The sequence below is a fragment of the Hevea brasiliensis genome, chromosome 13 (genome assembly GCF_030052815.1).
Source record: "Hevea brasiliensis isolate MT/VB/25A 57/8 chromosome 13, ASM3005281v1, whole genome shotgun sequence".
Taxonomy (NCBI): Eukaryota; Viridiplantae; Streptophyta; class Magnoliopsida; order Malpighiales; family Euphorbiaceae; genus Hevea; species Hevea brasiliensis.
The window spans coordinates 70,351,383-70,374,018 of NC_079505.1; the positions used below are offsets into that span (position 1 = coordinate 70,351,383).

Below are 22,636 nucleotides of genomic sequence, written 5' to 3' on the forward strand. Positions count from 1 at the left end.
AAATTTTTTATAAATTTAAAGAAATTAATTTCTTTTTTTTGTGCAGACAGCTTGTGTTATTTTTATCAATAGATGAAAATAAATAGACAATGAGGAAGAGAATGGTGTAGATATAGAAGAGAAAAAAAAAACTATAAAAAGAGAAAAATGAAAAAGGACAAAAGAATATTAATGGAAAGAGAATTACAGTAGTTTAGGTATAAAAAATAATTATAAGACTAAATAGTTAACGAAATTAAATAATAGAAATTAATTACTATGTTTTTTTAAAATAGAGAGACTAATTAATTAGTTTCATTAAAATTGAGGGACCAAACAGTAGTTGGCTACTATTAACTAACGTAAAAATTGATAAAGAGACTAAATAATTTAATAAAAGAAAAATATAAGGACTAAATAATATATTTATTAAAATATAAAAACTAAATAATTAATTTATCTAAAATATAGAGAGTAAATAATAATTTACCCTTAATAAAACTAAACATAAAATGGCTTAGTTTTACTTTTGTTCAATAAAATATTTTTGTTAACTCATTTTTGTAAGTGTTAATTTTGCTAAATAAATGGAGCATTAATCTCTCTATTTTTTATGGTGAATGGACTATTTAGTTTCTATATTATTTTATAATTTTTTTAACTCAATTATTTAGTTTATACAATTTGAATAATATAACTATTTAGTTTTCATAATTTAAAAAATGCATCACTTATTAAATTCATGTATTTTGAATGATACAATTAATTTTTCTTTTTTTACTAACTTAATTAATAAAAAAGTTATTTAAAATAATAACAGGACTAAATAATTCAAAAAAAAAAATAAGACTTAAGAATTTATTTATTTTATAAAAAAATAATTTATATATTAAAAATGTATTCTATAAAAATTGTTTACTAAGAAAATGTTCTCTTTAAAAATATTTCTTATTATTTAGTTATAATATTAAATTAATGATATGTATTTATATTATATATGTATAAATGTTTATATTTTAATAAGGTTGTCATATGAAAAATAACTTCATCTTTTGAAAAAAAAAATCACGTTTTTTAAATTGACTTAATTTTTTTTAATCAATTAAATATATTTTATTGATCAATTTTAATAAATACTTTAAACACTAAAAAATATAATATTTTTAACAAAATAAACAGAAACAAAATCATAATTTTTTTTAAATGAGGGAAATTAAATAATTAATTTTATTAAATATAAATAGCCTTATTAAGTACAATTAATATGTAATAATAGCAATAATTTATAAAAATGTAAACAAGAGATCAATTTGTGTATATATATATATATATATATATATATATATATATATATATATATATATATATATATATTTATTTATTTATAAATATTAATTAGTATTAATAAATAATAAAAATATGCATAATGTATTAATTTTAATTCGATAAAATAATACTGTGAGGACATGTAATGTGAATGACATATTAATAGTTTAATAATGCTATTTAACTAGGATAATACTCATCCTAATTTATAATTTTATTTTTTTATTCTATTTTTAATTATATTTTAAATAAAATAAATTATTACTATTAAATTAATTTTAATGTAAAAATTTCTTTTTAATTGAATTTAATTTAATAAATTTTTACTTGTTATAATAATAAAATTTTAATTAATTTATGATATAATTAATTAAAATAACTATTTAATTCTTTTTATACATATATTAATAATAATTTTCATAATTATTTCGTTTAAAATGTCACAAAAGTACTTTATTTAAAAAATAATTTAAATTTCATAAAATTTTTATATTTTATCTTATAATTTATGTAAATTGGTATTTATTTTTTATAAATTAAAAAAATATATTGAATTAATAAGAAAATAATATAATTATATTTAAATTACTAAAAATGAATTGAATATTAATTTACTTTAATGAAAAAATTAATATTTAAATTAATATAATAAAAAATATTAAATTACTAATAATAAATTAAATTATTTTATTTTAATAATAATGAAAATATATAACATTATTATTAATTAAAAATAATATTTTATTATGTTATTTTTTAAAAATACTATATCTAAGTGTAAATTTCTTTTATTAATCTAATATATTTTTATAAAATAATTTTTTAACAAAAATAATTATCACTTAACATAAATTTATAATATACAATAAATACAATTCATAAAAATTAAAATTTTAAAATATTATTATTTTTTATTAATATAAAAATATTAAAAATATATATTATTTTTTAAAAGATAGATTCTATAATTTTCATATTATAACTTTAATTTTTTTTAATAATTTTTATTTGTAAGTAAACTTTTGATATAATTATATTTATAATTTATCTTTAAATTTTTATTTTTATATAAAAAATAATTGAGAGATAATTTGTTCATAAAAATATAGATATTTAATTAAAATTTAAAAAATAATTATGTTAAAAATTAATGATAATAAAATATGTATAATCAAATTATTAATTATAATTGTATTAAATATATAATTATAATGAAATAAAATATTCAAAATTTTAAGAAATATTAAATAAGAAATATATTAAAAAATAATGATTAAATATATATTAATTAAATATATTTAAATAAATAAATTTTGAGAATGATAACTAATAACTTTTGAAATAAATAATAAAAAAATAGTGCAATTAAAAAAAAAATTGAAAGTATTTAGGTGAAATAAAAATATTTTATAAAATGAGAACATTTGATGTGTATCACGTATCTCATATGACCTACTATATATAAACAAACAAATGAAAATTATTAAAATAAAAATTAATTTATAATTAAATATTATTTAATTAAAAAACGATAATAAAAGTATTCAAATTCAATTTTTATAATAGTGAAATATTTTTTATTTATTTGATCGTTTCAATTAAATAGCTATAAGTTGATCATAATAATAAATATTAATTAATCTTAAGAAAGTGAAATAAAAATAATATTAAATTATTAACATAAAAAAACAATACATGCTAATTATAAATAAGTTAAATATCTTTATTTTAATTTCATAACTTTTTATATAAATTATATTTTTTGTCTCTCAAATTTTTTAATAGAGATTTCATAATAAAAATAATAAAAAATATAATAATGTAAGAAAAATATTTAATAAATACATGAAATAATTTAAGATTAATTAAATTATATGATAGTTGATTATGAGATCACAAATTAATGGTTAATTTTTTTTAAACTAATAGCTATAAATAACATTTTATTATTATTATTATTATTATTATTATTATTATTATTATTATTGTAGAGGGTAATATCCGATAAATAATATTTTTATATAAATAAATTTATAAAAAAAATAATATAAATAATTTTTAAATATTGCATTTGATCATAAAAATGTCTTAATTTTTAAAAATTAAATTTTAAAGAAGATAATAATTTAAATCATAAATGTTAAGGTAATATTGTAAATAATAATAATAATAATTAAAAGAGAAATTAAAAAAATTAAATAATAATTAGTATAAAGGATAGTATTTATGATTAATTATGAGATTATAAATTAATAATTAATTTTTTTTTAAATAATGACCATCTATAATTATGAAGAATAATATATGACAAATAATATTTTTATATAAATAAATTTATTATAAATAATTTTTAAATATCATATTTACTCGTAAAAAGTCTTAATTTTAAAAAAATAAATAATAATTAATATAAAAAGAGAATATTTATGCAATGTAATACATAAAAATTTTTTTAAGGAAAGTGCCGTATGTTATTTTATTGAGAATACCTCTTTACTTTATATATATATATAATACTAATAAATTAATATATAGGGAAATATTTATTAATTTATAAACAATTATAAATATAAATTTAATAAAATAAATAAATAAATAAAATTAATTTAAATAATTTCTCTTAAAAAAAGAAAAAGCACTTCCTTTTTTTTTTTTATTGAATAAAAACAAAAGCTACAATATGACTAAACCGACAAACATGCTGAAACAAAGAGCACTTAATATTGTTAATGAAAGATGAACAATGAAGCGCGCGGGATGCTAGAGTGTGAGCGACATTACCGGCACTTCTCTTGATGAAGGAGAAGGAAATACTCGACAGGGCTGTGATATGGGCGAGGATGCGCTGAATACGCAGAGGAGCTACAACTTCAAAATGGGACTTGATGACCACTTGCAAATCCGGCCGATTTGAAACAGGCAATCTAAATCATACCATTCCTTCTTTTTTTTCAAAAAAAAAGGACATATATTGGTGCCTCCTGGAAGTTGTTTTCTGAATGGAGGCCCTGTTATTAGCCCATTTCATGATTTATGTGTTGCTGATATCCTTGCTCTTTCTGCTAGTTTCACATCTGCGAAATTTATGTTTTCTCCTCATGCATGAAATAGGCTAGCTCTTAGGGTTCCTAAGGAAGCTTTTACAACGAGTCTTTGATTGTATGGATGGAAGATGTTCCATCTCACCTTGCCATTATTGCATCTGATGATACTCCTTATTAGTTAGTTCTGGTTGATCAATGTTATTTCTTTCTGTTTTCCTCAAATAAAAAAAAAAAAATATATATATATATATATATATATATATATATATATATATATTACTTGTCTTTTACAATAACTTATATATGTATTTAAACTATATAAAATAATTAATAACTACAAGCCTATAACTATTATACAAACAATAAAAAAATATTTATTTATTAATATGTTAAATTTAGTTATTAAATTATTCTTTATTTATAATTTTTCTATTGATATTGTACAAATTTATTATCATAAAAATTTTAATTTTAAGTGTTTATCTATTATAAATAATTAAATATTATTATTTAAAATTTTAATTATAAGTTAAATTATTTTTAAAATGTATTCACATATTAAAATTTAATTTAATTTAATAATTATTTATAAAATATATAAAAATATTAATTATAATAAATATTATTATTAATTTTATAATATTTATTTAATAATATACTTGAATGACCAAGTTTGAAAACCTTATAGAAATTATAAAAATAATATAAAAATGTGTTTATATACATTGGAGAACACCATCGTGCCATTTTTTTTAGTGATAAGAGTCTGAATCTGCAGATCTCCCAAAAATCAGTCGGAAGGAAGCAATGGCAGCGCCAGATCACCTATTCAGTCTCCGAAACAATTTCTACTTGGGAGCTTACCAGGCTGCCATCAACAACAGCGACCTTCCCAATCTCTCCTCTGACGACGCCGTTGAGCGTGACTGCCTCGTCTACCGCTCTTATATTGCCCTCGGCAGCTACCAGGTCCTTCGCTTTATTCATTTCCTGTTTTTAACTCTTGATTCATTCATTTCTCCTTCCAAAAGGAATAACTAAATGAAATTTGGATTAATTTTTGCAGCTGGTGATCAATGAAATCGACAATTCGGCTGCCACTTCGCTCCAGGCGGTGAAATTGCTGGCCTTGTATCTCTCAAGCCCAGCAAACAAGGTTTAATTCGCTCGATCCTAATACATTTTTTTTTAGAAAAGTTGGTTTGTTAATCGGGTGATTCATTAAATTATTGCTAATTTATTGGCCGTAAGTGTGAGATCTAAGTTTGATTTGGTTTTTCCTTTGATCGGAAAATCTATTGCTCTTCGAGTGACTTTTAGTTTCGGAGGCTCTGAATTTAAGTAAAATAAAACTTCACTGTCTCTGAAATTTTGTTTATTAGGTTTGGACTTTGGATATGTGGTTTGAGTTTTCTTTGCTTAGTGTGTACAACTAAGAGATTTGGGTTTTATTTAAATGCTTGTACTATGAGCAGAAGTTTGCACTGCATTTGCATTTTGAATGTTGGATTTTTCATAAAAATCGTATTTTTTCCTGCCAAATGCTGCCTAATATTTTACTTTTAAAGCAGTATCATATAGTCATATTTTTGTTTGTTTCTTTTGTTTGTGTGTGCACACACACACACATTTGTGTGAATCTACTTGTTCACATTTCTGCTTTTTGATTGCCAATAAAACAGAGATAAAGAAATTAGGCTGAAAATTCCAATCATAAACTTTTATTAGTTTGGATCATTTAAAGATGTAAAGTTTTATAGTGCGATAATTGTTTTTGAATTGTTCAGGAATCCACTATTTCAAGCTTGAAAGAGTGGCTGGCTGATTCAGCCATTGGAAACAATGCTATTCTGAGGCTGATTGCTGGAACCATATTCATGCATGAAGAAGATTATAATGAGGCTCTAAAACACACCAATGCTGGAGGAACTATGGAATTGTAAGTTCAATTTGACTTAGATATTGTAATTATACGTATCAGCAGATCCATTCTTATAATGTTTAGCTTTTTGTCGGTTCTTGTTCATTCTTATAAGCACTAATGATGAAACATGTATATCTTGTGGCTGTTAAATTTTCTTATTTTTGCAATGTTTTCTTTGATTGAGTTGGAATGAAAGTAAATCAACTTGTTGGATTAATTTTCCTCTATCCCAAACCAACAACTAAGCTTTTCTTTTACTAATGGAATTTGTATGTCAACCACTCAACCTTGAACTTTAAAGTTTAAACTACAATCTCTCTGAGTTTTTCCTTCTTAAAATTCGGCAATATATTTTCATGTTAATTGATATTAAAAAAATATTTGAAATTCAGGTTCATTATCATATAGTAATATAGAAATGTACGCAAATGATATTCCTGCTTCCAAGTATGGCTTCTGTAGTTTCACTCACAATTTCACCTATCAAATAAAACTTTTCTTTCACTGAACTATGGCGCTTTCACACTTTATATTATCTTCAAAATGGTGGAATTTCTATTACCTATGTGATCTTCTAAATACCAAGGAATCCAAAATAAACTAGAACTTGACTACTAGCGTATTCAGTTGTTGGTGGCTTTAGTGATCCTCATTTTTTGGAGAAAGAAGGAAGAATAAAGAAAAGAAAGAAAGAAAAGGAAATGAAAAAAGAGGAGGGGAAGAGAGAGAGAGAGTTGACAAATATAAGAAGAATAGCCAGGGACTGAGGCGGAAGATATTGAGAATGCAATTAAGGAAGAGTGGAAACAATTATAAAATGTAAAGAAAAATGATATCTACATATTTTATTTTCCAAATCACGAGAATTGTGAAATTGAATCAGAATTTAAGATTTGAATACGGTTTTGTGCAATTTTAATTTTGCATTCCTGATTGGGATCATTTGAGATCTGAATCATGAATTGAGAAGTACCAATAACTATGATGCTAACAATGAATTCTTGGCCACATATCATTATTCTACTGATCATACCCTCAGTTTTTTTTGTTTACACATTTCAACATGACCTAGAAGCATTACACATTTCTGAGGATTTAACCCAAAATCATTCATAGTGGAGAAAACGAATCCATATAGCCGACCCCAAATTTTTGGGATAAAGGCTTAGTTGAGTTGAGTTGAGTTGAGTATTATAGTACTTATCAAAGTATCAAAATGACTGGAGTATTTATGTGGCTAGTTAGCGAATTCCAGAATATTGATGCATCTGATTGAAAATTAGAGATTTTAGGAATAACTTAAGAGTCAGATGTCTATGGCTTTATGTAAAGCATGCCTAAGGGGGATGGCACAGAGTTAGGAACCTCTTAATCTATTTGGGTTCCATCCAAGTGTCAGGGAATAGATATACTTTTCTAAAATGATGAAAGGTCCATGATGTGATCTGGAAGATAAGCTGTCAAGAAATGTCATGTGTATTTTATCTGGTTATTGTGCTAGACAATACATCAAGGTTTGATCAAATTTTGAAATCATTGACAGCTTGGAATTTGAATGGGAGTGTAGTTTTTCCCTTTCAATAATGGGTATTTTGGGACAATTTCTCAGGGTTTGTCATAGTCTCATAGAGTTTGTCAAGACAACAGATTTGGCTTCTGTTCCAACCAAAACTATAAAGATTAAGATGTGGCCATATGGGGTAAATAATTAAAAGATTTAGAACCTGTTTTTTCTCTGGCATTATGCTTTAAATTGTATGGAGGAAATTCTGTTTAGAGATTGCATTTTTTTGGTTTTCAATACTGAAAGTCTGAAGCATGCCCATGTCTGCTTTTCCAGGCATGCATTGAATGTCCAAATATTCCTTAAGATGCACAGGTCAGATTATGCAGAGAAACAGCTGAGGTACATGCAGCAGATTGATGAGGACCACACACTAACTCAACTTGCAAATGCATGGTTGAATCTGGCAGTTGTACGTGGATTAGTTTATTTTATTATCTATGTCACAAGTCATTGACAGTATACTAATCATATATTGTTTTATGAATCAGGGTGGTTCAAAGGTACAGGAAGGATATCTCATCTTCCAAGATTTCTCTGAGAAGTATCCAATGACATCCTTGATCTTGAATGGGAAGGCAGTTTGTTGCATGCACATGGGAAACTTTGATGAAGCTGAAACATTGTTGCTTGAAGCACTAAATAAGGCAAGTTAAAATTAGTGAACATCTTGTAATCCTCCCTCTCTTTTCCCCTCCCTCTTGTAATCCTATGTCTTGTTTATTTACTCACCACTTTCACAAAATTCACAGCTGTTCACAAATTTTACTGGTATAAGACTTTAGCATGCACATAGTGCTACTTGATTGCATGTTTGCATGATTAATGTGAACAATGCGGATGATATATATATGGTTTCTTGTCAATTTGCTGGATAAGCTTTGTTGCAATTTAAAATCTCTTTTTTTTTTTTTTTTGGACTGGTTTTGAATTCTTTTCTTTCTGTCCAAAACTTTGATTCAACATAATGAACATGCAGTTGGCATTTGTTGGTTTTTCTAGATCCCGTAAGTGACTAGGGTTTTGTTTTGTAATTGATACAGGATGCAAAGGATCCAGAGACTTTAGCCAATCTAGTAGTATGCAGTCTTCACCTTGGTAAACCCTCATCACGTTATCTCAGGTAAAATATTTTTTCATGTAATTCTTTTTTTTTTTTAATCCCATTTTGTTGTAATATTTTTGTGAATATTTAAGATTTCTTTTGCAAGCTAAATAAGCTTTCCTTAATGCTTGTGCAAAACATGAAATTAAAAAAGTGATGGATAACTCTCGTCAGTCATTCAATATGCTTGTTTTTGGTGGAAGCTAGACGACATGATTTTTGGCATTTAGAAAAGTTGTTAATTTTGCCTTTGCTGCTGCTGACTAGTGATAACTCTTCCTCCTTTTTTTTTTTCTTTTCTTTGGCAACAAAAATAAGTTTACCTCTCTCTCTCAATGGTGATCAGTGTTTGTGGTCTTCCTTTGAATTATTGTTGCCTCTAGAAACATGCTGGTTGTATTTGCCGCAGTTGGCATGACAGTACTTGGTGATCTATTCACATGTGGTATAAGTGAGCTTGTATCATGATAACTGGCTTTGGGCAATGGCCTTGCTTCTTAATTTAGATGTGATTGAGAGGAGTAGGAATGGTTATACCTCCAGTTTGGTGTTCAAACTGTATATATGAAGACACTTTGTCATTTAGTTCAGTTGCACTTAACGTGGTGCAATTTCTTGTTTTTGACCTTACTGAATATAGTTTATCATGCTTAGATGTAGTTGTTATTTTCTAAATTATTGTGCAGAGATGTGATGGTTTCTTGAGTTTATATGGTTTGATACTTCTGTCCATAGGAAAGTTGAGAAATTCTTGCATTCTTCGTGCTGAATAAATTTGAATGTGTCTATCTGGCAGGCAGGGATAGTTGGTTACAGCCACCGTTGTTAGAATCATACGATTCTCGATTCAATTTGATTTCCCTTCCTAAAAATTCAAATCTATGGGATGAATTGAAAATGTACCTGAATCATGACCTAATATTACGATTCGATAGTGAATTTGGTGAATTGATAGGAATCAACTGATTCGGTCGATTCTTTTTCTGAAGGGTTGTTAGACCTCATAGCTTCAAAATTGAATATTTCATTTTATTTTTAGTATGAGAAGTACACATAAAATCTTCTCCTAACTATTTTTCTTCCACCGGCCTTTCTTTTCCCTCTCCCTTTCTTTTTTTTTTCTTTTTTTTTTGTTAATTTACTCTTCTAATTAAATTTGTCAAATTATGACATTTTATAGTAATATATCATGACCGTTTAATTTGACCAGCTATCCTTTTTTATTATTTAATTATTTAATCAAATTTAAGTGACAAGAGTTTCAGTACATGCACAATGATAATCATTATCTACAAGTTTATAATTTATAATATAAAACTATACAACATAATAAGAATATATTGTTCTATTATAAAGCATACTTCTAATTAGCTAAATGATAATTTTATATTTATCAAAATATGTTATTGTGACATTTATTTATTTTTTTAGAACATATATCTTTTTTAATTAATTTTGAGATTTTTGTCGAATCTTATGATTCTCGATTCGCAAAATAAAGATTTCGATTCTCGATTCGCAAAATAAATATTTCGATTCTCGATTCAAATCTTAATTTGACAAATATGGTTACAGCTGGTGACTAAATATGACATTGTTGTTCGTTATTTCTTCCTTGTCAGTCTTATTGGTCTGAAGTAGTACATGTTACTTTCTTGTTTCAAGTGGACTAATATTCGGGTTTTCTTTTCCTGTTTGACTTTGTAATCTTGTTAGCAATACTGTAGTTGTAGCCTGGTGGGATTCTTTGGCAATCCTCCTCTTTTGTATTTTTTGCATATCTGTTGTCTTTTGGCTGGTGCATATTTACGGCATGCAGAAGAATTTGGATGATTCCTATGTCTGATCTGCAGAACCAAGAAATCATTCTTTGAACTGAAAAATCAGTTGGCTCTGTTTTTGAGAAAGTACTGCTGAGTTCTTTCAATCAAAGCATTCTTGTTTCAGAAAACATTAGGGCCTTGTTTAGTTATGGAAAAACAAAGACTGTTTTCTTGAAAATTACTCCAAGAAAATTAGAAAATAGGGCTTTTTGTTTAGTTGCTAGAGTTTTCTAAATTAGAAAATTAGAAATCAATTTCTCAAAATTTCCAAATTTATACTAAATTTTAAAAACTACTCTACAATGTTTTCCAAATTTCCCCTTATTTAGATTCAAGTGGAACATGGAGTTTATTCCAATTTTCCACTTTTCAGTGTCATTGTTGCTGGGTTCAAATCCCAGCACTGACATTCCTTTTTCTTTTAATATTCTTTTATGCATGGTTTGATGGTTATCTTCCATTCTCATTCTTGTTGCTGGGTTCAAAGCCATATATATATAGCCCACTTATTTTTTAAATATAAAGTCATTGTTAAACCTAAGTCAATGATGCTACATATTCTTTATTTTGTTAATAGAAAAACTAATTAGTATGATAATTTTGAAATATTGTGCCAAATAGTTTTATATTAATTATTAGGATAGTTTACATATTTGAAATGTAATCTTTAAGTTGATAAATTTTATATTAAATAGTAATTTCAATGAAATAGTGTTTATTTAATAAAAAAAAAAGTATAATAAAAGTCTGACAATGGAAAAACTGAAAATTAAAAATTGAAAAATGAAAAATAGATAAATGAATATGTTCTTCAATTTTCCAATTGGAAAGTTGGAAAACTAAGGAATGGAGGAAAAAACTGGAAAATGAACATAGTAAATGTTTTTCACAGCTAAACAAGGCCTAAAGGTTTATTTAAGTGATTTTAAAACCCAACATTAACTCCAATTGATTAGAAAGTACTGTAGATTTTGAGCTTTTACCTGAGATTTCTTGGGAAGTTATTTAGTGCCATAAATGCTCAATTTTTTTTTTTTTTGTGTGGAGTTTATGTTTGGTTTCCTACTAATTGAGCAGAAGAAAGCTATTAACGTTTAATGTCACTTCAATGTATGTTTTGAAATTCCTAGTATAATCATATTACTGAATTTTTAATGATTGTTTTGCAGTCAATTGAAACTTTCACATCCAGATCACATGCTTGTCAAACGTTCATCATCTGCTGAAGAGAACTTTGAAAGAGCACTACAATCAGTAGCTTGATGTGCAGTTGGTCTTCGGCAACTGGGTGAATGGTGTTTATTTCATCATTGTCACAGCCGTCTTTTTTATTATTATTATTATTATTATTGTTTGGGTTGTGTAACCTATAAGAAGTACATGATTGTTAGGGAAAGTATCTGTTGACTGAGAGCTCAAATCCGATGAGTAATGGCTTTTCCCAAATCTTTTTGATAAGGAACAATTGATATATCACAAGGTCTAGTGATTTCATTCATTATGGATTTAAGTGTTTTAAACTGCCTTTTAAGGAGACTTGTATCCCTTTTGGCTTTTGAATGTAATCGAAGCGAATCGAGTATTTTTAAACTTCTGAAGATAGATGGTAAAGAATTTTAGACCACTGCAGTAATATTAGAAACATATTTTGAGCTTGAAGGTGTATTCTATGGTTAGGGGCATGTACAATTACAGGGGATGTTCAGTACCAATTCCAATCTCCTTGGTTCAACTAGGACTATAGTTCCTGAATTTATACGCAAATCAAGATCAAGAAAAGAAAGTTTCTAATTATTGATTCAAATCTATTCTCACACCTATTTCATATTACATTGTCATCGATATAAAAATATTTAGTACATGAAGCCATCATCTGATGGATTTATCAATCTTTTTATATATAAATCTCATTATAAATCCCATGCATTATCCCGAGAGGCCTTTCGAAGAACTTTAGGGTCAGAATTGCCAAATAATGACCAACTTCGTTTAACACTACGCTACAAAAGGAGGATCAAGAACAACAGCAATGAATCAGATAGAAACTATGCCTGCACCTCAGCAGATGGGCATCATATTATTAAGCTATTATCAGTACAATACATATAATGAATTGGCTACTCCTACCACTATATATTAGATGATGGTGCAAAAAAATTTTCTTTGGAACCCCCTCTTCTAAGATATTAGAAGCACAGCTCCAAGCAGGTGCTGCATTGGTGGGTTTACGTTAAATTTTTGCTATGGACTGCTCTCAATGTTTCAAGAAGCCATCACCAAAGGGGATCCATATCCATTTCTATGTGCCTTTTGCCATCTCCATGCAGTCTGTAAGCTGTGCTGGAGATCAGTATGTTGTGCTGTCCAGTTCAGCTCAAGCCTAATCTTTGTTGGGTCACTGAAAACTTCAGCATAGTCACCAGGTCGGCGAGGTAAATAGTCAACTTTGATGTTCACACTAGTTGCTTTCTTACATGCCTCCACAAATTCCTTGACGGATCTACCTGATGATGAGAGCCAGAACAAAAAAATAAACACAAAAAAGGGAAGAAATAAATAAAAGAATCATTTGATGTTCGAATTTGCATACTGCACCTTTTCCAGTGCCAACATTGTAGATCCCAACTTTTCCAGGCATTGCCTTTTCAAGGGCTTTCACATGGGCATCAACAAGATCAGTAACATCAATATAATCGCGAATGCAAGTGCCATCATGTGTCCTGTAATCTGTTCCTTTAACCTGCAAAAGAATGGAAACACCAGATCAATGCAGTTAGCCATTTCATTTATCAGAATACAGAAAAAAAAAAAAGATGGATCATTACATTTATTTTCAAAAATGTCTCCTTGCTCATATATGGAAGCAGATAGACACTGGAAGAAGTTTAAGAGGTTAAGCCGCACCAAATATTTACTAGATTATCCCAGGTTTTAACGAAGTCATCTAATTTTATCAGGGATGACATATATAATATATTAGAAGATTCACAATTGGAAAAAAAAAAAAAAAATTAGTGGGGCAGCACTGAAGCATACGAATAAGCTCCATGTAGATGTTAAAGCTAAGCATCTAAAAATTGAACCAATCATCAAAAATGAGAAAATGTAGCAATGTGCATTAACATACATGTGAAATCAGAACAAAAAACACACAAAAATAAATAAATAAATAAATAGCAAAGCTTGTCGAGATATCACAAATCAAAGAGATATCACAAATCAAAGAGATATCAATGGCCAACCAGACAGGTGCAGCACTCAACATTTGATTTTCCAAATATTAAAAGTAGAAATTTACAATTTTTCAAGTATTTTAGAAACATACATTAATAACAAATTACATATACACACGTCGACAGACATAACAAATTACCCAAATAAATACATTTAGCAGTATAGCCATGAAATAATTGGCAAGAAAGTTGCAACTTTAATCAAAAACAAAAAATCAAGGGAATATAAATAGGTACCTTCAAGCCAGGAATAATACCACGAGCTGCATCAAAACAAGCGCCAGAAATTCGTCCATGCTCACGCAGTTCAGGTCTGGGAGCCTCACCTAGTCTGCCATCAGGATCTGAACCAATCACATTGAAGTATCTGGAAGTCATTCACAAGAAATTTGCATCAGTAAGTAACCAATGGAAGAGACAATTCCTCATTAAATATTCAAATTCCAAAGCAAGGCAGTGAGCTTATAAGAGATGGAAAGAGAAAGAGAGAGATTTAACTTCAAAGCTCCATCTTTTCACGGGTTTGAGAATAAGATGGAGAACATGTATGGGTCCCCCATCAGCAATTACTAGCAATAAAAGCTATATGGCATTGTGTGTGCATATTCCAAAATTTGGCCTGCACATGCTTATGTTTTGCAAGGCAACTGAGAGCTGCTTTGCAAAAAGCTGCAGTTGGTAAAATAAAGGGCCAAATACAGCATAAGTTGCTAGCCTAAAAACAGTATTATTCAATTCTAACAATCTGAAGTAGATACCCTTCCAGAATGTGAAAGGAATTAAGTTATACAATAACTTGATTTTACAAAAACAGTGGTAACAAAAGGCTAACCCTGAAAACAAATACTAAAAACTGGTCATAGACTTAATTAAATTAAATGAATAAATTAGAAAATCATATTTTGAGGTTATCAGTTATCCTGATTTCAGAAATTTCTTGTAGTTTTCACAAAGGAGAGAATTTCTGCCAAAGCCAGGTTTTGATAATAAAATCTGAAACAGTGATTGACATTAGAACTATTTTTCATAATGCCACAAATACATTTATGGTTGCCTGGCTATGTGGCCATGAAGTGAATGGCAGGAAGTGAAAGCCACTCAGCTGTGGGAGAACAATGGGTGATCTCCAACAAAAATGACGACTCCCGCAAGCGAGTTATTGCATGGGAAGAACAGAAGTAAGAGGGTTAATACCCAATTGGATCCCTAATTGTGTATTTTCTAGTGGTATTTTGGGAACTCAAGGTACAAAACTGCTACCATTCTTAATGAAATTCTTTCAATCATAAGGTAATCTAAAATAATAAAACAAAACTGTCAAAAAAATAAAATTAGATTATTGAATGAAAGGTTCTTCAGAGAGAATTAGATGACGAGAAACAATAAGAATATTGCCTGTGAGAGTAACAGTTAAAGAAAAGAGTTTTAAAGATTAAAGCAATATATCAAATAGAATCTACTGAAACACCAACCTAAGTATCATAACTGCCATGTCAGAATTTTTAGAAAAATCCAGGATGATGTCTTCTGCCATCTTCTTAGCTTTTCCATATGGATTAATTGGGACCTGAGAAGATGAAGGAATACAGATCAGCCATCTAGAAATAAAATTCCATGCAAAATCTAAGCATGCCATTTAAAACTTTCAAGGCATAAATTAAAATTTAAATTAAACAAACAAGTAAATCATAGTGCCTAGTTAACATATAATCAAGTTTCTCGGCCAAAACCTGTGGAGTGTCTTCAGTAATGGGCATCTTCTCAGGCTCCCCATATGTTGCACATGTACTTGAATATATCAAAGTCTTCACCTCATGTGCAGCCATTGACTCCAGGACTACCAAGGTATTTGATGTAATGTTGTGATAGTACCTTCGTAACAAGAAAAGGAACATCATGGTTAGGTACAGGCTATTCTGCATTAAGTTTAGATAATAAAACAATGTTGGTTGTTTCATTTGAAGAAGATTCAAAACTACATAAGAATGTCATTCAAAGACTCTCAAGGTTTCAATTTGATGTCCATAATATCAGAATTCAAAAGCAATTTTCTATGTTCTATAGCTTCCAATGGATTTTTCTGTAATTCTCAAAGTAAAGAAAAATGTATGCAGGATTATTCAATCAGGAATAGTCTCCACCGACCTAGGTTTTCATAACTTAAGTGCAGAATGTTTACTAATATACTTGTAGATGTTGATATTAGATAACATGGAGATGTTCCTCCTATAAGCAGTGGAATCACTTCAATGCTGCTAATTTCAAGTGCTATGTTATTAGAGATTGTGACAGAAAAGCATGGACTCAAGGTGGTAATGGTGATGAAAATGCTAATGGTTTTCTATTTTTTTTTAATCATATTTGAGAAAAGATTCAGCATCAGGCATATGTTTAGAACCAGTTTACCAACCTAAATATCAAAATTACCAGCATCAGAGGTCATTTGTTTCTGCATTATTTTAACCTCATTCATCCTCAAAAAGAAAAAGCTCTAGTCTCCAATATAAGCATAAGAACAGCTCTAAGATGGAACCAAAGAAAAATGTCGGTTATTATCCCACACAACCATCTAATCATTGGCTGAAGTTCCTCTATTCAAACATCTTTGTTCAGTTGTCCACCAAAGTGCCAAAATGTGAAACTAAATTTTGGAGACACCTTATTCAGCCATTCATGATTAATAACATCACCACACACAACAAAACACACAAGTTACCACAAGCTTAAAGAGAAAGCTTTTTGCATCCAAGTTTAACAGAAATTTTAACAGGCCCACTTCACACCATCAACAAAACTTACTTAAGAGGATCCATGGTGCTTTCCCCAACATACGCAACAGCAGCAAAGTGCATCACAGCATCAAATGCATTTTCTGAAAATATTTTGTTAACCTGAAAATTTTTATGAAGGAAACAAGCACACGCACAAAAGAAAATTCCTATACTATAAATGGCAAAACAAGGATACAGCTTTTGCATCTCCCAAGTCAGCATATATGAACTGTAGCCTCCCAGGTTCTGGAAATAATTCTTGTAGAACTTTGACAGCACCAAGATTTCCCCGTGAGAGGTTATCCTGTCAAAAATTAACAGCCTTTTCTTTAATAGATCCATAACAATAAGCATTGTAGAGCTATATGAGATACAAACTGAAACTTTTATATTGCATGAAATGAACATACCACTATGGTTACTCTGTAACCATCCTTCAGAAGCCGCATCGCAGCATGTGAACCAATGTATCCAGCACCACCAGTCACAAGCACATGAGTCACCCCTTCTTCATGCAATGAAAACTGGAGAAAAGCCAACCAAAAAATGAAACATGTTATGGCTGAGATAAATAATTGCAACATAGCACATGAAAAAAGAAAAGAATAAAAAGAATAATAGACTCTCACTTGATATGCAGCTAAGTTTTCACTTCATTTGCCAATGTTTCCCCAACATTTACAAAGAGCCCATGTTCATAAAAAGTAACATCCATACACTATAATCAACAACCCATATCATCATTCTTCAAGATTTTAGTTATGAAACTAGGACAACCATTCATATTTTGACATAATAAACCAGATTTCAAAGCGGAACTTATAGCCATGTACATTTGTGCAGTAGCCATGTGCTTGTTCAAAGAATAGCAAGAAATTGCCCTTATCTGCACATCAAAATAATAACATTGCACTCATGGACACGGGTGTCCTGCATATCTTAAGGGCTAAAACAAGGTACAATTCTTTGAACAAGCAAGACCTAAGCAAACAAGATCTGATTTAAAGTATTGATGTTGACTCTATTAGAACAAAGCATCTAGTCAACAGATGAAAGTTGAACATAGAGTCAACAAATTTACCGGGCTTGGGGTATTGAATGTTGGGGATTGTTTGAGCAAAATAATGCACAATGCTGTGAGGGAAGCAGCCAATAGAATCTTCCCTACATAATTACTCTTCCTTTTAGGGTCTGCATAATCCAGGCCTGCAACAGGAGAGACACAAAACACAGTCAATCCTTAAAACAACAATGGTTAACACATAACTCGAACAATGGATTCAAAATTGAGAAAGTTCAACATGCAATCAAATGCCAACCAAAAAATATTATAAAGAACAAAAGAGCAAGGAAGAGTATATCAATTTCCATAGGTAGAAGAAAACAGACCTCCAAGTGACATAGATCTGTTGGACCTTGGCTGATTTCTGGTCCTGCCAATATTTTGCATTTGGAGAATCTCTACAATGCTAATACCTTCAACAGGATTCAAAAATACACTTCTGTATAATTATCAATAAAGAATTCTTCTCAAATTTTGCCTTTTCTGCTCCAATCTGCTGTAACAAAAATCAAGCAATAAACAATCATCAATTCTGAAATAGATTTAAAAACAATTAGAATAAAAGAAATATAATTTAAAAAAATATATATAACTATAAAAAGGTAAAATCAAAACCAAAAGAAAGTCTGGCTGGGCACTGTATTAGAAATGTATAAAAGAACAGAAAGGCAAAAAGTTTAATATCAGAAAGTATCAAAATTTTTACAACAGAAATTGAAGGAAAAAAAAAAACTCAAAATTAAAATTCTCATAGATAGAGAGGAAGAGCTGGAGAGGAAAGGAGAGTTTGAAGATCCAAAGAGATCACAAAAGCCATCTGAGAGCAAAAGAAAAAAATCCAAGCTCAACTTTTGGCCATTATAATTATTTGTCAGGGCATGTCTGCCCAGGGAAAAAAAATGCAAGCGATCAGCTTTTAGCAAATAAATAAAACCCAGTAAGAGAAGCAGAAGAACAGACCAAATCCAAAATTTAAAAAATAAAAATTCCCAAGATCCAAAACCACCCATCTGAAAATTACACTGGAAAACGACGCAATCAGGACCCCTTCACAAACCCAGGAAGAGAAAATGAGAATGGCAAATGTTAAGGTCTGGTCCTCTGAATATATAAAGACCAGAAAAACTTAAAAAAGTGTTAATATATAAAAACGCATAAGTTGCCAAAACACAGAACCTGAAATAAGCAGGACAATTATAACACTTTACAGATAATGAAAAGCTGAGAAAAAAGAATAATTTGCCAAGAATCTATCACAAGATCCAAACAGGGCATTTATAATAAACAAGCCTATGCGGTGCACCCATCACAGAAACGCACATAAATACACACATAAGACAGAGCCCAGAATCCAAAACCTAAATTAACAAAAAAAAAAAAAAATTACCCGAGACGATCGGAAACGTAAAGAGAGAGGAAAGGAAAGAACTTTAAAGAATTTAACAGAGAGACACGCACAAAGTGAAAGAGGAAGAGAGAGAATGGACTTACGTAGGAATGACAACGTAAAAAAGACAGAACGAGGTCCAGTGGTGTCGTGTGAGAGGGTACGTTTTGAATATGAAGAAGGGGGAGAGAGAGAGAGAGAGTTGTAATAGGCGACGCGAAGAAGTCTCTGTGCGCCCATTTTGCAAAGCGCGGAGAGAAGAGGAAGGAAAAGAAATTTCTTTTGGACTTTCCTTTTTTTTATTTAATTTTTCGTTTTTCTTATTTGTTTATATATTTAAGCCATATTTTGCTCTTGACTTTGACCCCTTACTTAACTCATAATCAATCAAATTCTTTCTCCTAAAAAATAAATAAATAAATAAAATTCTTGACTTTAAATAAATAAATTTAAAATTAATTATATTAAAATTAATAAAATAAATTTTAATATAAAAATATTCTCTTTATATTTTAAATAATTAAAAGTATAATTAAACAAATTTTTTAAATAATACATAACATAATCTTAAAGCTTTTCTAAATAATATTTTGTTTTTTTAAATTTTTAAATGATATAAAATTGAAGAGTGAGAGAGTATTACGACTCTTTAAAAAAAATTAAAATCTCAACTAAAAAGATAAAGGATTGGAAAGTCTTTTCATTTTTAGTTATATATTTTAATTTTTAAATAAAATTATTAATTTATTAGGTTGGACTTAGGGAACTGACTTTCTGTATATAAAATAAGTAATTAATTATTTAATTATAAAATTAATAATATGTGTCTTTTTCCTTTTTTTTCTTTAACAAGTTGCCTAACTCTAAATTTAGTTTGAAACTAATAGTATTACTTGTGTGAATTATTTATTTAATAATATATTTTAGTTTTTTTAAAATTTATATTTTTATAATTATATTATAAAATTTTATTAATAATAACATTTTTAATTAATTATCATTTTATTTTTTAAGTAATTATAATTTTATTTAAATGTTAATAAATAAATAAATAAGTTCACTATTAATAAGAGATGCCACATGACATTTTTTTTAACACTTTTATTAAATTAGGTAGCTTAATTTTGTAAGACAATTTCTTAATTTCAACTTTCATGTACATATAAATTTTTATTTTTAATTAGCGATACCCTTTCTTTTTTCTTTTATATTTGCTTTTAATAAATTCATATATATACTTTTTAATAATAAATTTGTTATTTTTTTATTTCTCATTTATATATTTTCTCATTTATATATAATTATCTTCTTCCCATTTTTAAACTTCATTTAATTTTAAATCGTTTTCTAAAAAATGATAAATTTCCCTCAAATATGTCATTGTTAATATATTTTTAATTTTTATGATATTTTCTCTTCTTTAATGAAGGCTTTTTATTGAGATATTTTATTTTTTGAATGAGAGTAATATTCATTCAATAGGATATCTAAATTTGGAGATCAACCAGGCTTGAAAAAAGACCATGGAAGAGCGGAGCGCGCAATCCGCCCCGTTGCCTAATCTACATATTTTGTCAGTACTATCAAATTTTTTAAATTCTTTTTTTTTCTTGATTAGTTTTATTTATAATAAAAATAATATATTAATTTATACTTTTTTTTACTTTAATTAGTGAAATATTTTATCTATTTTTTATTAAATAAAAGAAAACACAATTAGTAGTTTATTTATATAAAATTTTCTTACAATTGAAAATATTAAAAATTTATTTCTTAATTTTATACTATAATACCATAAACTTATTTCCAAATATAATACGTATTTCATATAACAGTCATTGAAATATTGAAATAAATAGTCATACAACATTTTTAAAATTAAAATTATTTTAAGAAATAATAAAATAATAATTATTTTTTATTCATTAAAAATTTATTAGCAATTGAATTCAAAACTTTTAAACGCCATTTGACACGTGTCCATGCCTCATTTTTCCACGCGCGTCTCGTTTGTGCTACGACGTCGTGTCTTAACTCCAAGCAAAAGAACTCTCCAAGCTTAATGGACGACTCTGCCCATTTGCTCGAAATTCCTCTTTTTTTCTATTAAAATGACATCTTTTTTTTTTATAAAAAAAATAATGTGCAGATAAAATGATCATAAACTCGATTTATTTATTTATTTTATTATTTAAATTTTTTTATTATACTTAATTAATTTTTAAATTTTTTTATTTAACTCTAAATATCAACATTAATAGACTTAAAAATTTAAAATTTTATAAAACAATATTGAAATAATATATTCATATGATTAAAATAACAAAAGCAATTGAATGATTAATATTTATAATAAAATGGTTATAAATATAACGATTATATTCTAAAATTCATCTATCAAATCATATATTATATTAAAGACATAATTTTTTTTATTAATATGCAATAATTACATATACTTTAATTAATGGAAAATAATATTTTTTTTATTATACTAAAAAATATTATTAATCCAATTTTTTTATTTATTATATTTTTTCCAAGATATTTATTATATATTTGACTGCTGAATTTTTTTTTTTTTTGTTTGGTGCCTAATTATGCTACAAAAATCAACATTGGAGGCTAGAAAAGTAGTTTTATCAACGCTATCCCAGCTTGAAAGAGTTGACAAACCCAGAAGCTGGACACTTCTTTCTTTATCAACACTATCCCTAGCAGCTGAAAAAGTTGACACAGTATTATTATTTGATCTATTGTTGAAAAAAATATATTATTTTAAATATATTAATTAAAATTATTCAAATTTATTTTAAAATTAAATTTAACATATTTTAATCAAAATAAATTAAAAAACTTTTTTAAATTATTTTTTAACAACATAATTTAAAACTATTATACTCTTTCAAAAAGTAAATTAGATCCACAATTTAAACAAACTTTTACATGTTTTATAAATTTTCTTATTTATGATTCTAATTCTTAAGAGGGAGTCATTTATAATCATATTAGCATCTCAATAGTATAGGTAAAGATGAAGATTGTATGTTTAAATTATATATTAAAAAAAACATAAAATTAATTATTATATGATGTTTGAGGAAGAACTATTGAATACTATCCTAAAGAATTCAAGTGAATATTAAAATAAGATTGGGTTTAATTCAATACTCTCTTCTTAAAATTTTTCAAACTAATAAATAAAAAAAATCCATGTTGAGGAAGAAAAAAAGATATTAAATCTAACAAATTAAAAATACAAAATAAACAACTTTCTACTTTTCATTTTTTTTTAAATGCGAAAATGAGGGCTCTTCGAATATAATAATCATAACTCCTTGGAGTCTAAAATTTGAAATTATTCATTGATGTTATTCTTGATTTAATCCAAAAAAGGACTTACCAGCAAGCCTGAGA

At 27.5% G+C, this 22,636-nt stretch overlaps 2 protein-coding genes across 7 annotated transcripts; one reads left to right on the forward strand and one right to left on the reverse strand.

Annotated features, from left to right (window-relative positions):
• Window positions 1-5,076: 5,076 nt before the first annotated feature.
• Window positions 5,077-12,263, forward strand: LOC110638305 (coatomer subunit epsilon-1). Its single transcript, XM_021788818.2, has 7 exons — window positions 5,077-5,318; window positions 5,416-5,505; window positions 6,137-6,288; window positions 8,114-8,249; window positions 8,329-8,484; window positions 8,881-8,960; window positions 11,935-12,263. The coding sequence occupies exons 1-7, from the start codon at window positions 5,157-5,159 to the stop codon at window positions 12,026-12,028; spliced, it is 870 nt and encodes a 289-aa protein (XP_021644510.2). The 5' UTR covers window positions 5,077-5,156; the 3' UTR covers window positions 12,029-12,263.
• A 532-nt stretch (window positions 12,264-12,795) lies between these two features.
• Window positions 12,796-19,481, reverse strand: LOC110638303 (UDP-arabinose 4-epimerase 1). Of its 6 annotated transcripts, none has more exons than XM_021788812.2 (11): window positions 19,324-19,481; window positions 18,159-18,328; window positions 17,851-17,975; window positions 17,180-17,293; window positions 16,966-17,073; window positions 16,798-16,889; window positions 15,729-15,870; window positions 15,471-15,565; window positions 14,236-14,365; window positions 13,361-13,505; window positions 12,796-13,269 (listed from the first exon to the last, which is right to left on the reverse strand). In XM_021788812.2, the coding sequence occupies exons 2-11, from the start codon at window positions 18,217-18,219 to the stop codon at window positions 13,028-13,030; spliced, it is 1,254 nt and encodes a 417-aa protein (XP_021644504.1). In that variant the 5' UTR covers window positions 18,220-18,328; window positions 19,324-19,481; the 3' UTR covers window positions 12,796-13,027. The 6 variants fall into 6 exon arrangements, with proteins under 6 accessions (XP_021644504.1, XP_021644505.1, XP_021644506.1 ...); XM_021788813.2 differs by having other exon boundaries at window positions 18,159-18,325; window positions 19,324-19,476; XM_021788814.2 differs by having other exon boundaries at window positions 19,220-19,376.
• Window positions 19,482-22,636: the final 3,155 nt, after the last annotated feature.

Bases quoted from the DNA above. Each gene is read 5' to 3' on its own strand.
- LOC110638303 (XM_021788812.2), bottom strand. From the start codon at position 18,219: ATGCAAAATATTGGCAGGACCAGAAATCAGCCAAGGTCCAACAGATCT. The intron at 17,294-17,850 runs GTAAATTTGTTG...GCTTTTCTCCAG, and splicing joins CATTCAATACCCCAAGCCCG to TTTTCATTGCATGAAGAAGG. The intron at 15,566-15,728 runs GTTTTGGCCGAG...TCATCTTCTCAG, and splicing joins TTACTGAAGACACTCCACAG to GTCCCAATTAATCCATATGG.
- LOC110638305 (XM_021788818.2), top strand. From the start codon at position 5,157: ATGGCAGCGCCAGATCACCTATTCAGTCTCCGAAACAATTTCTACTTG. The intron at 5,506-6,136 runs GTTTAATTCGCT...TGAATTGTTCAG, and splicing joins TCTCAAGCCCAGCAAACAAG to GAATCCACTATTTCAAGCTT. The intron at 8,961-11,934 runs GTAAAATATTTT...ATTGTTTTGCAG, and splicing joins CCCTCATCACGTTATCTCAG to TCAATTGAAACTTTCACATC.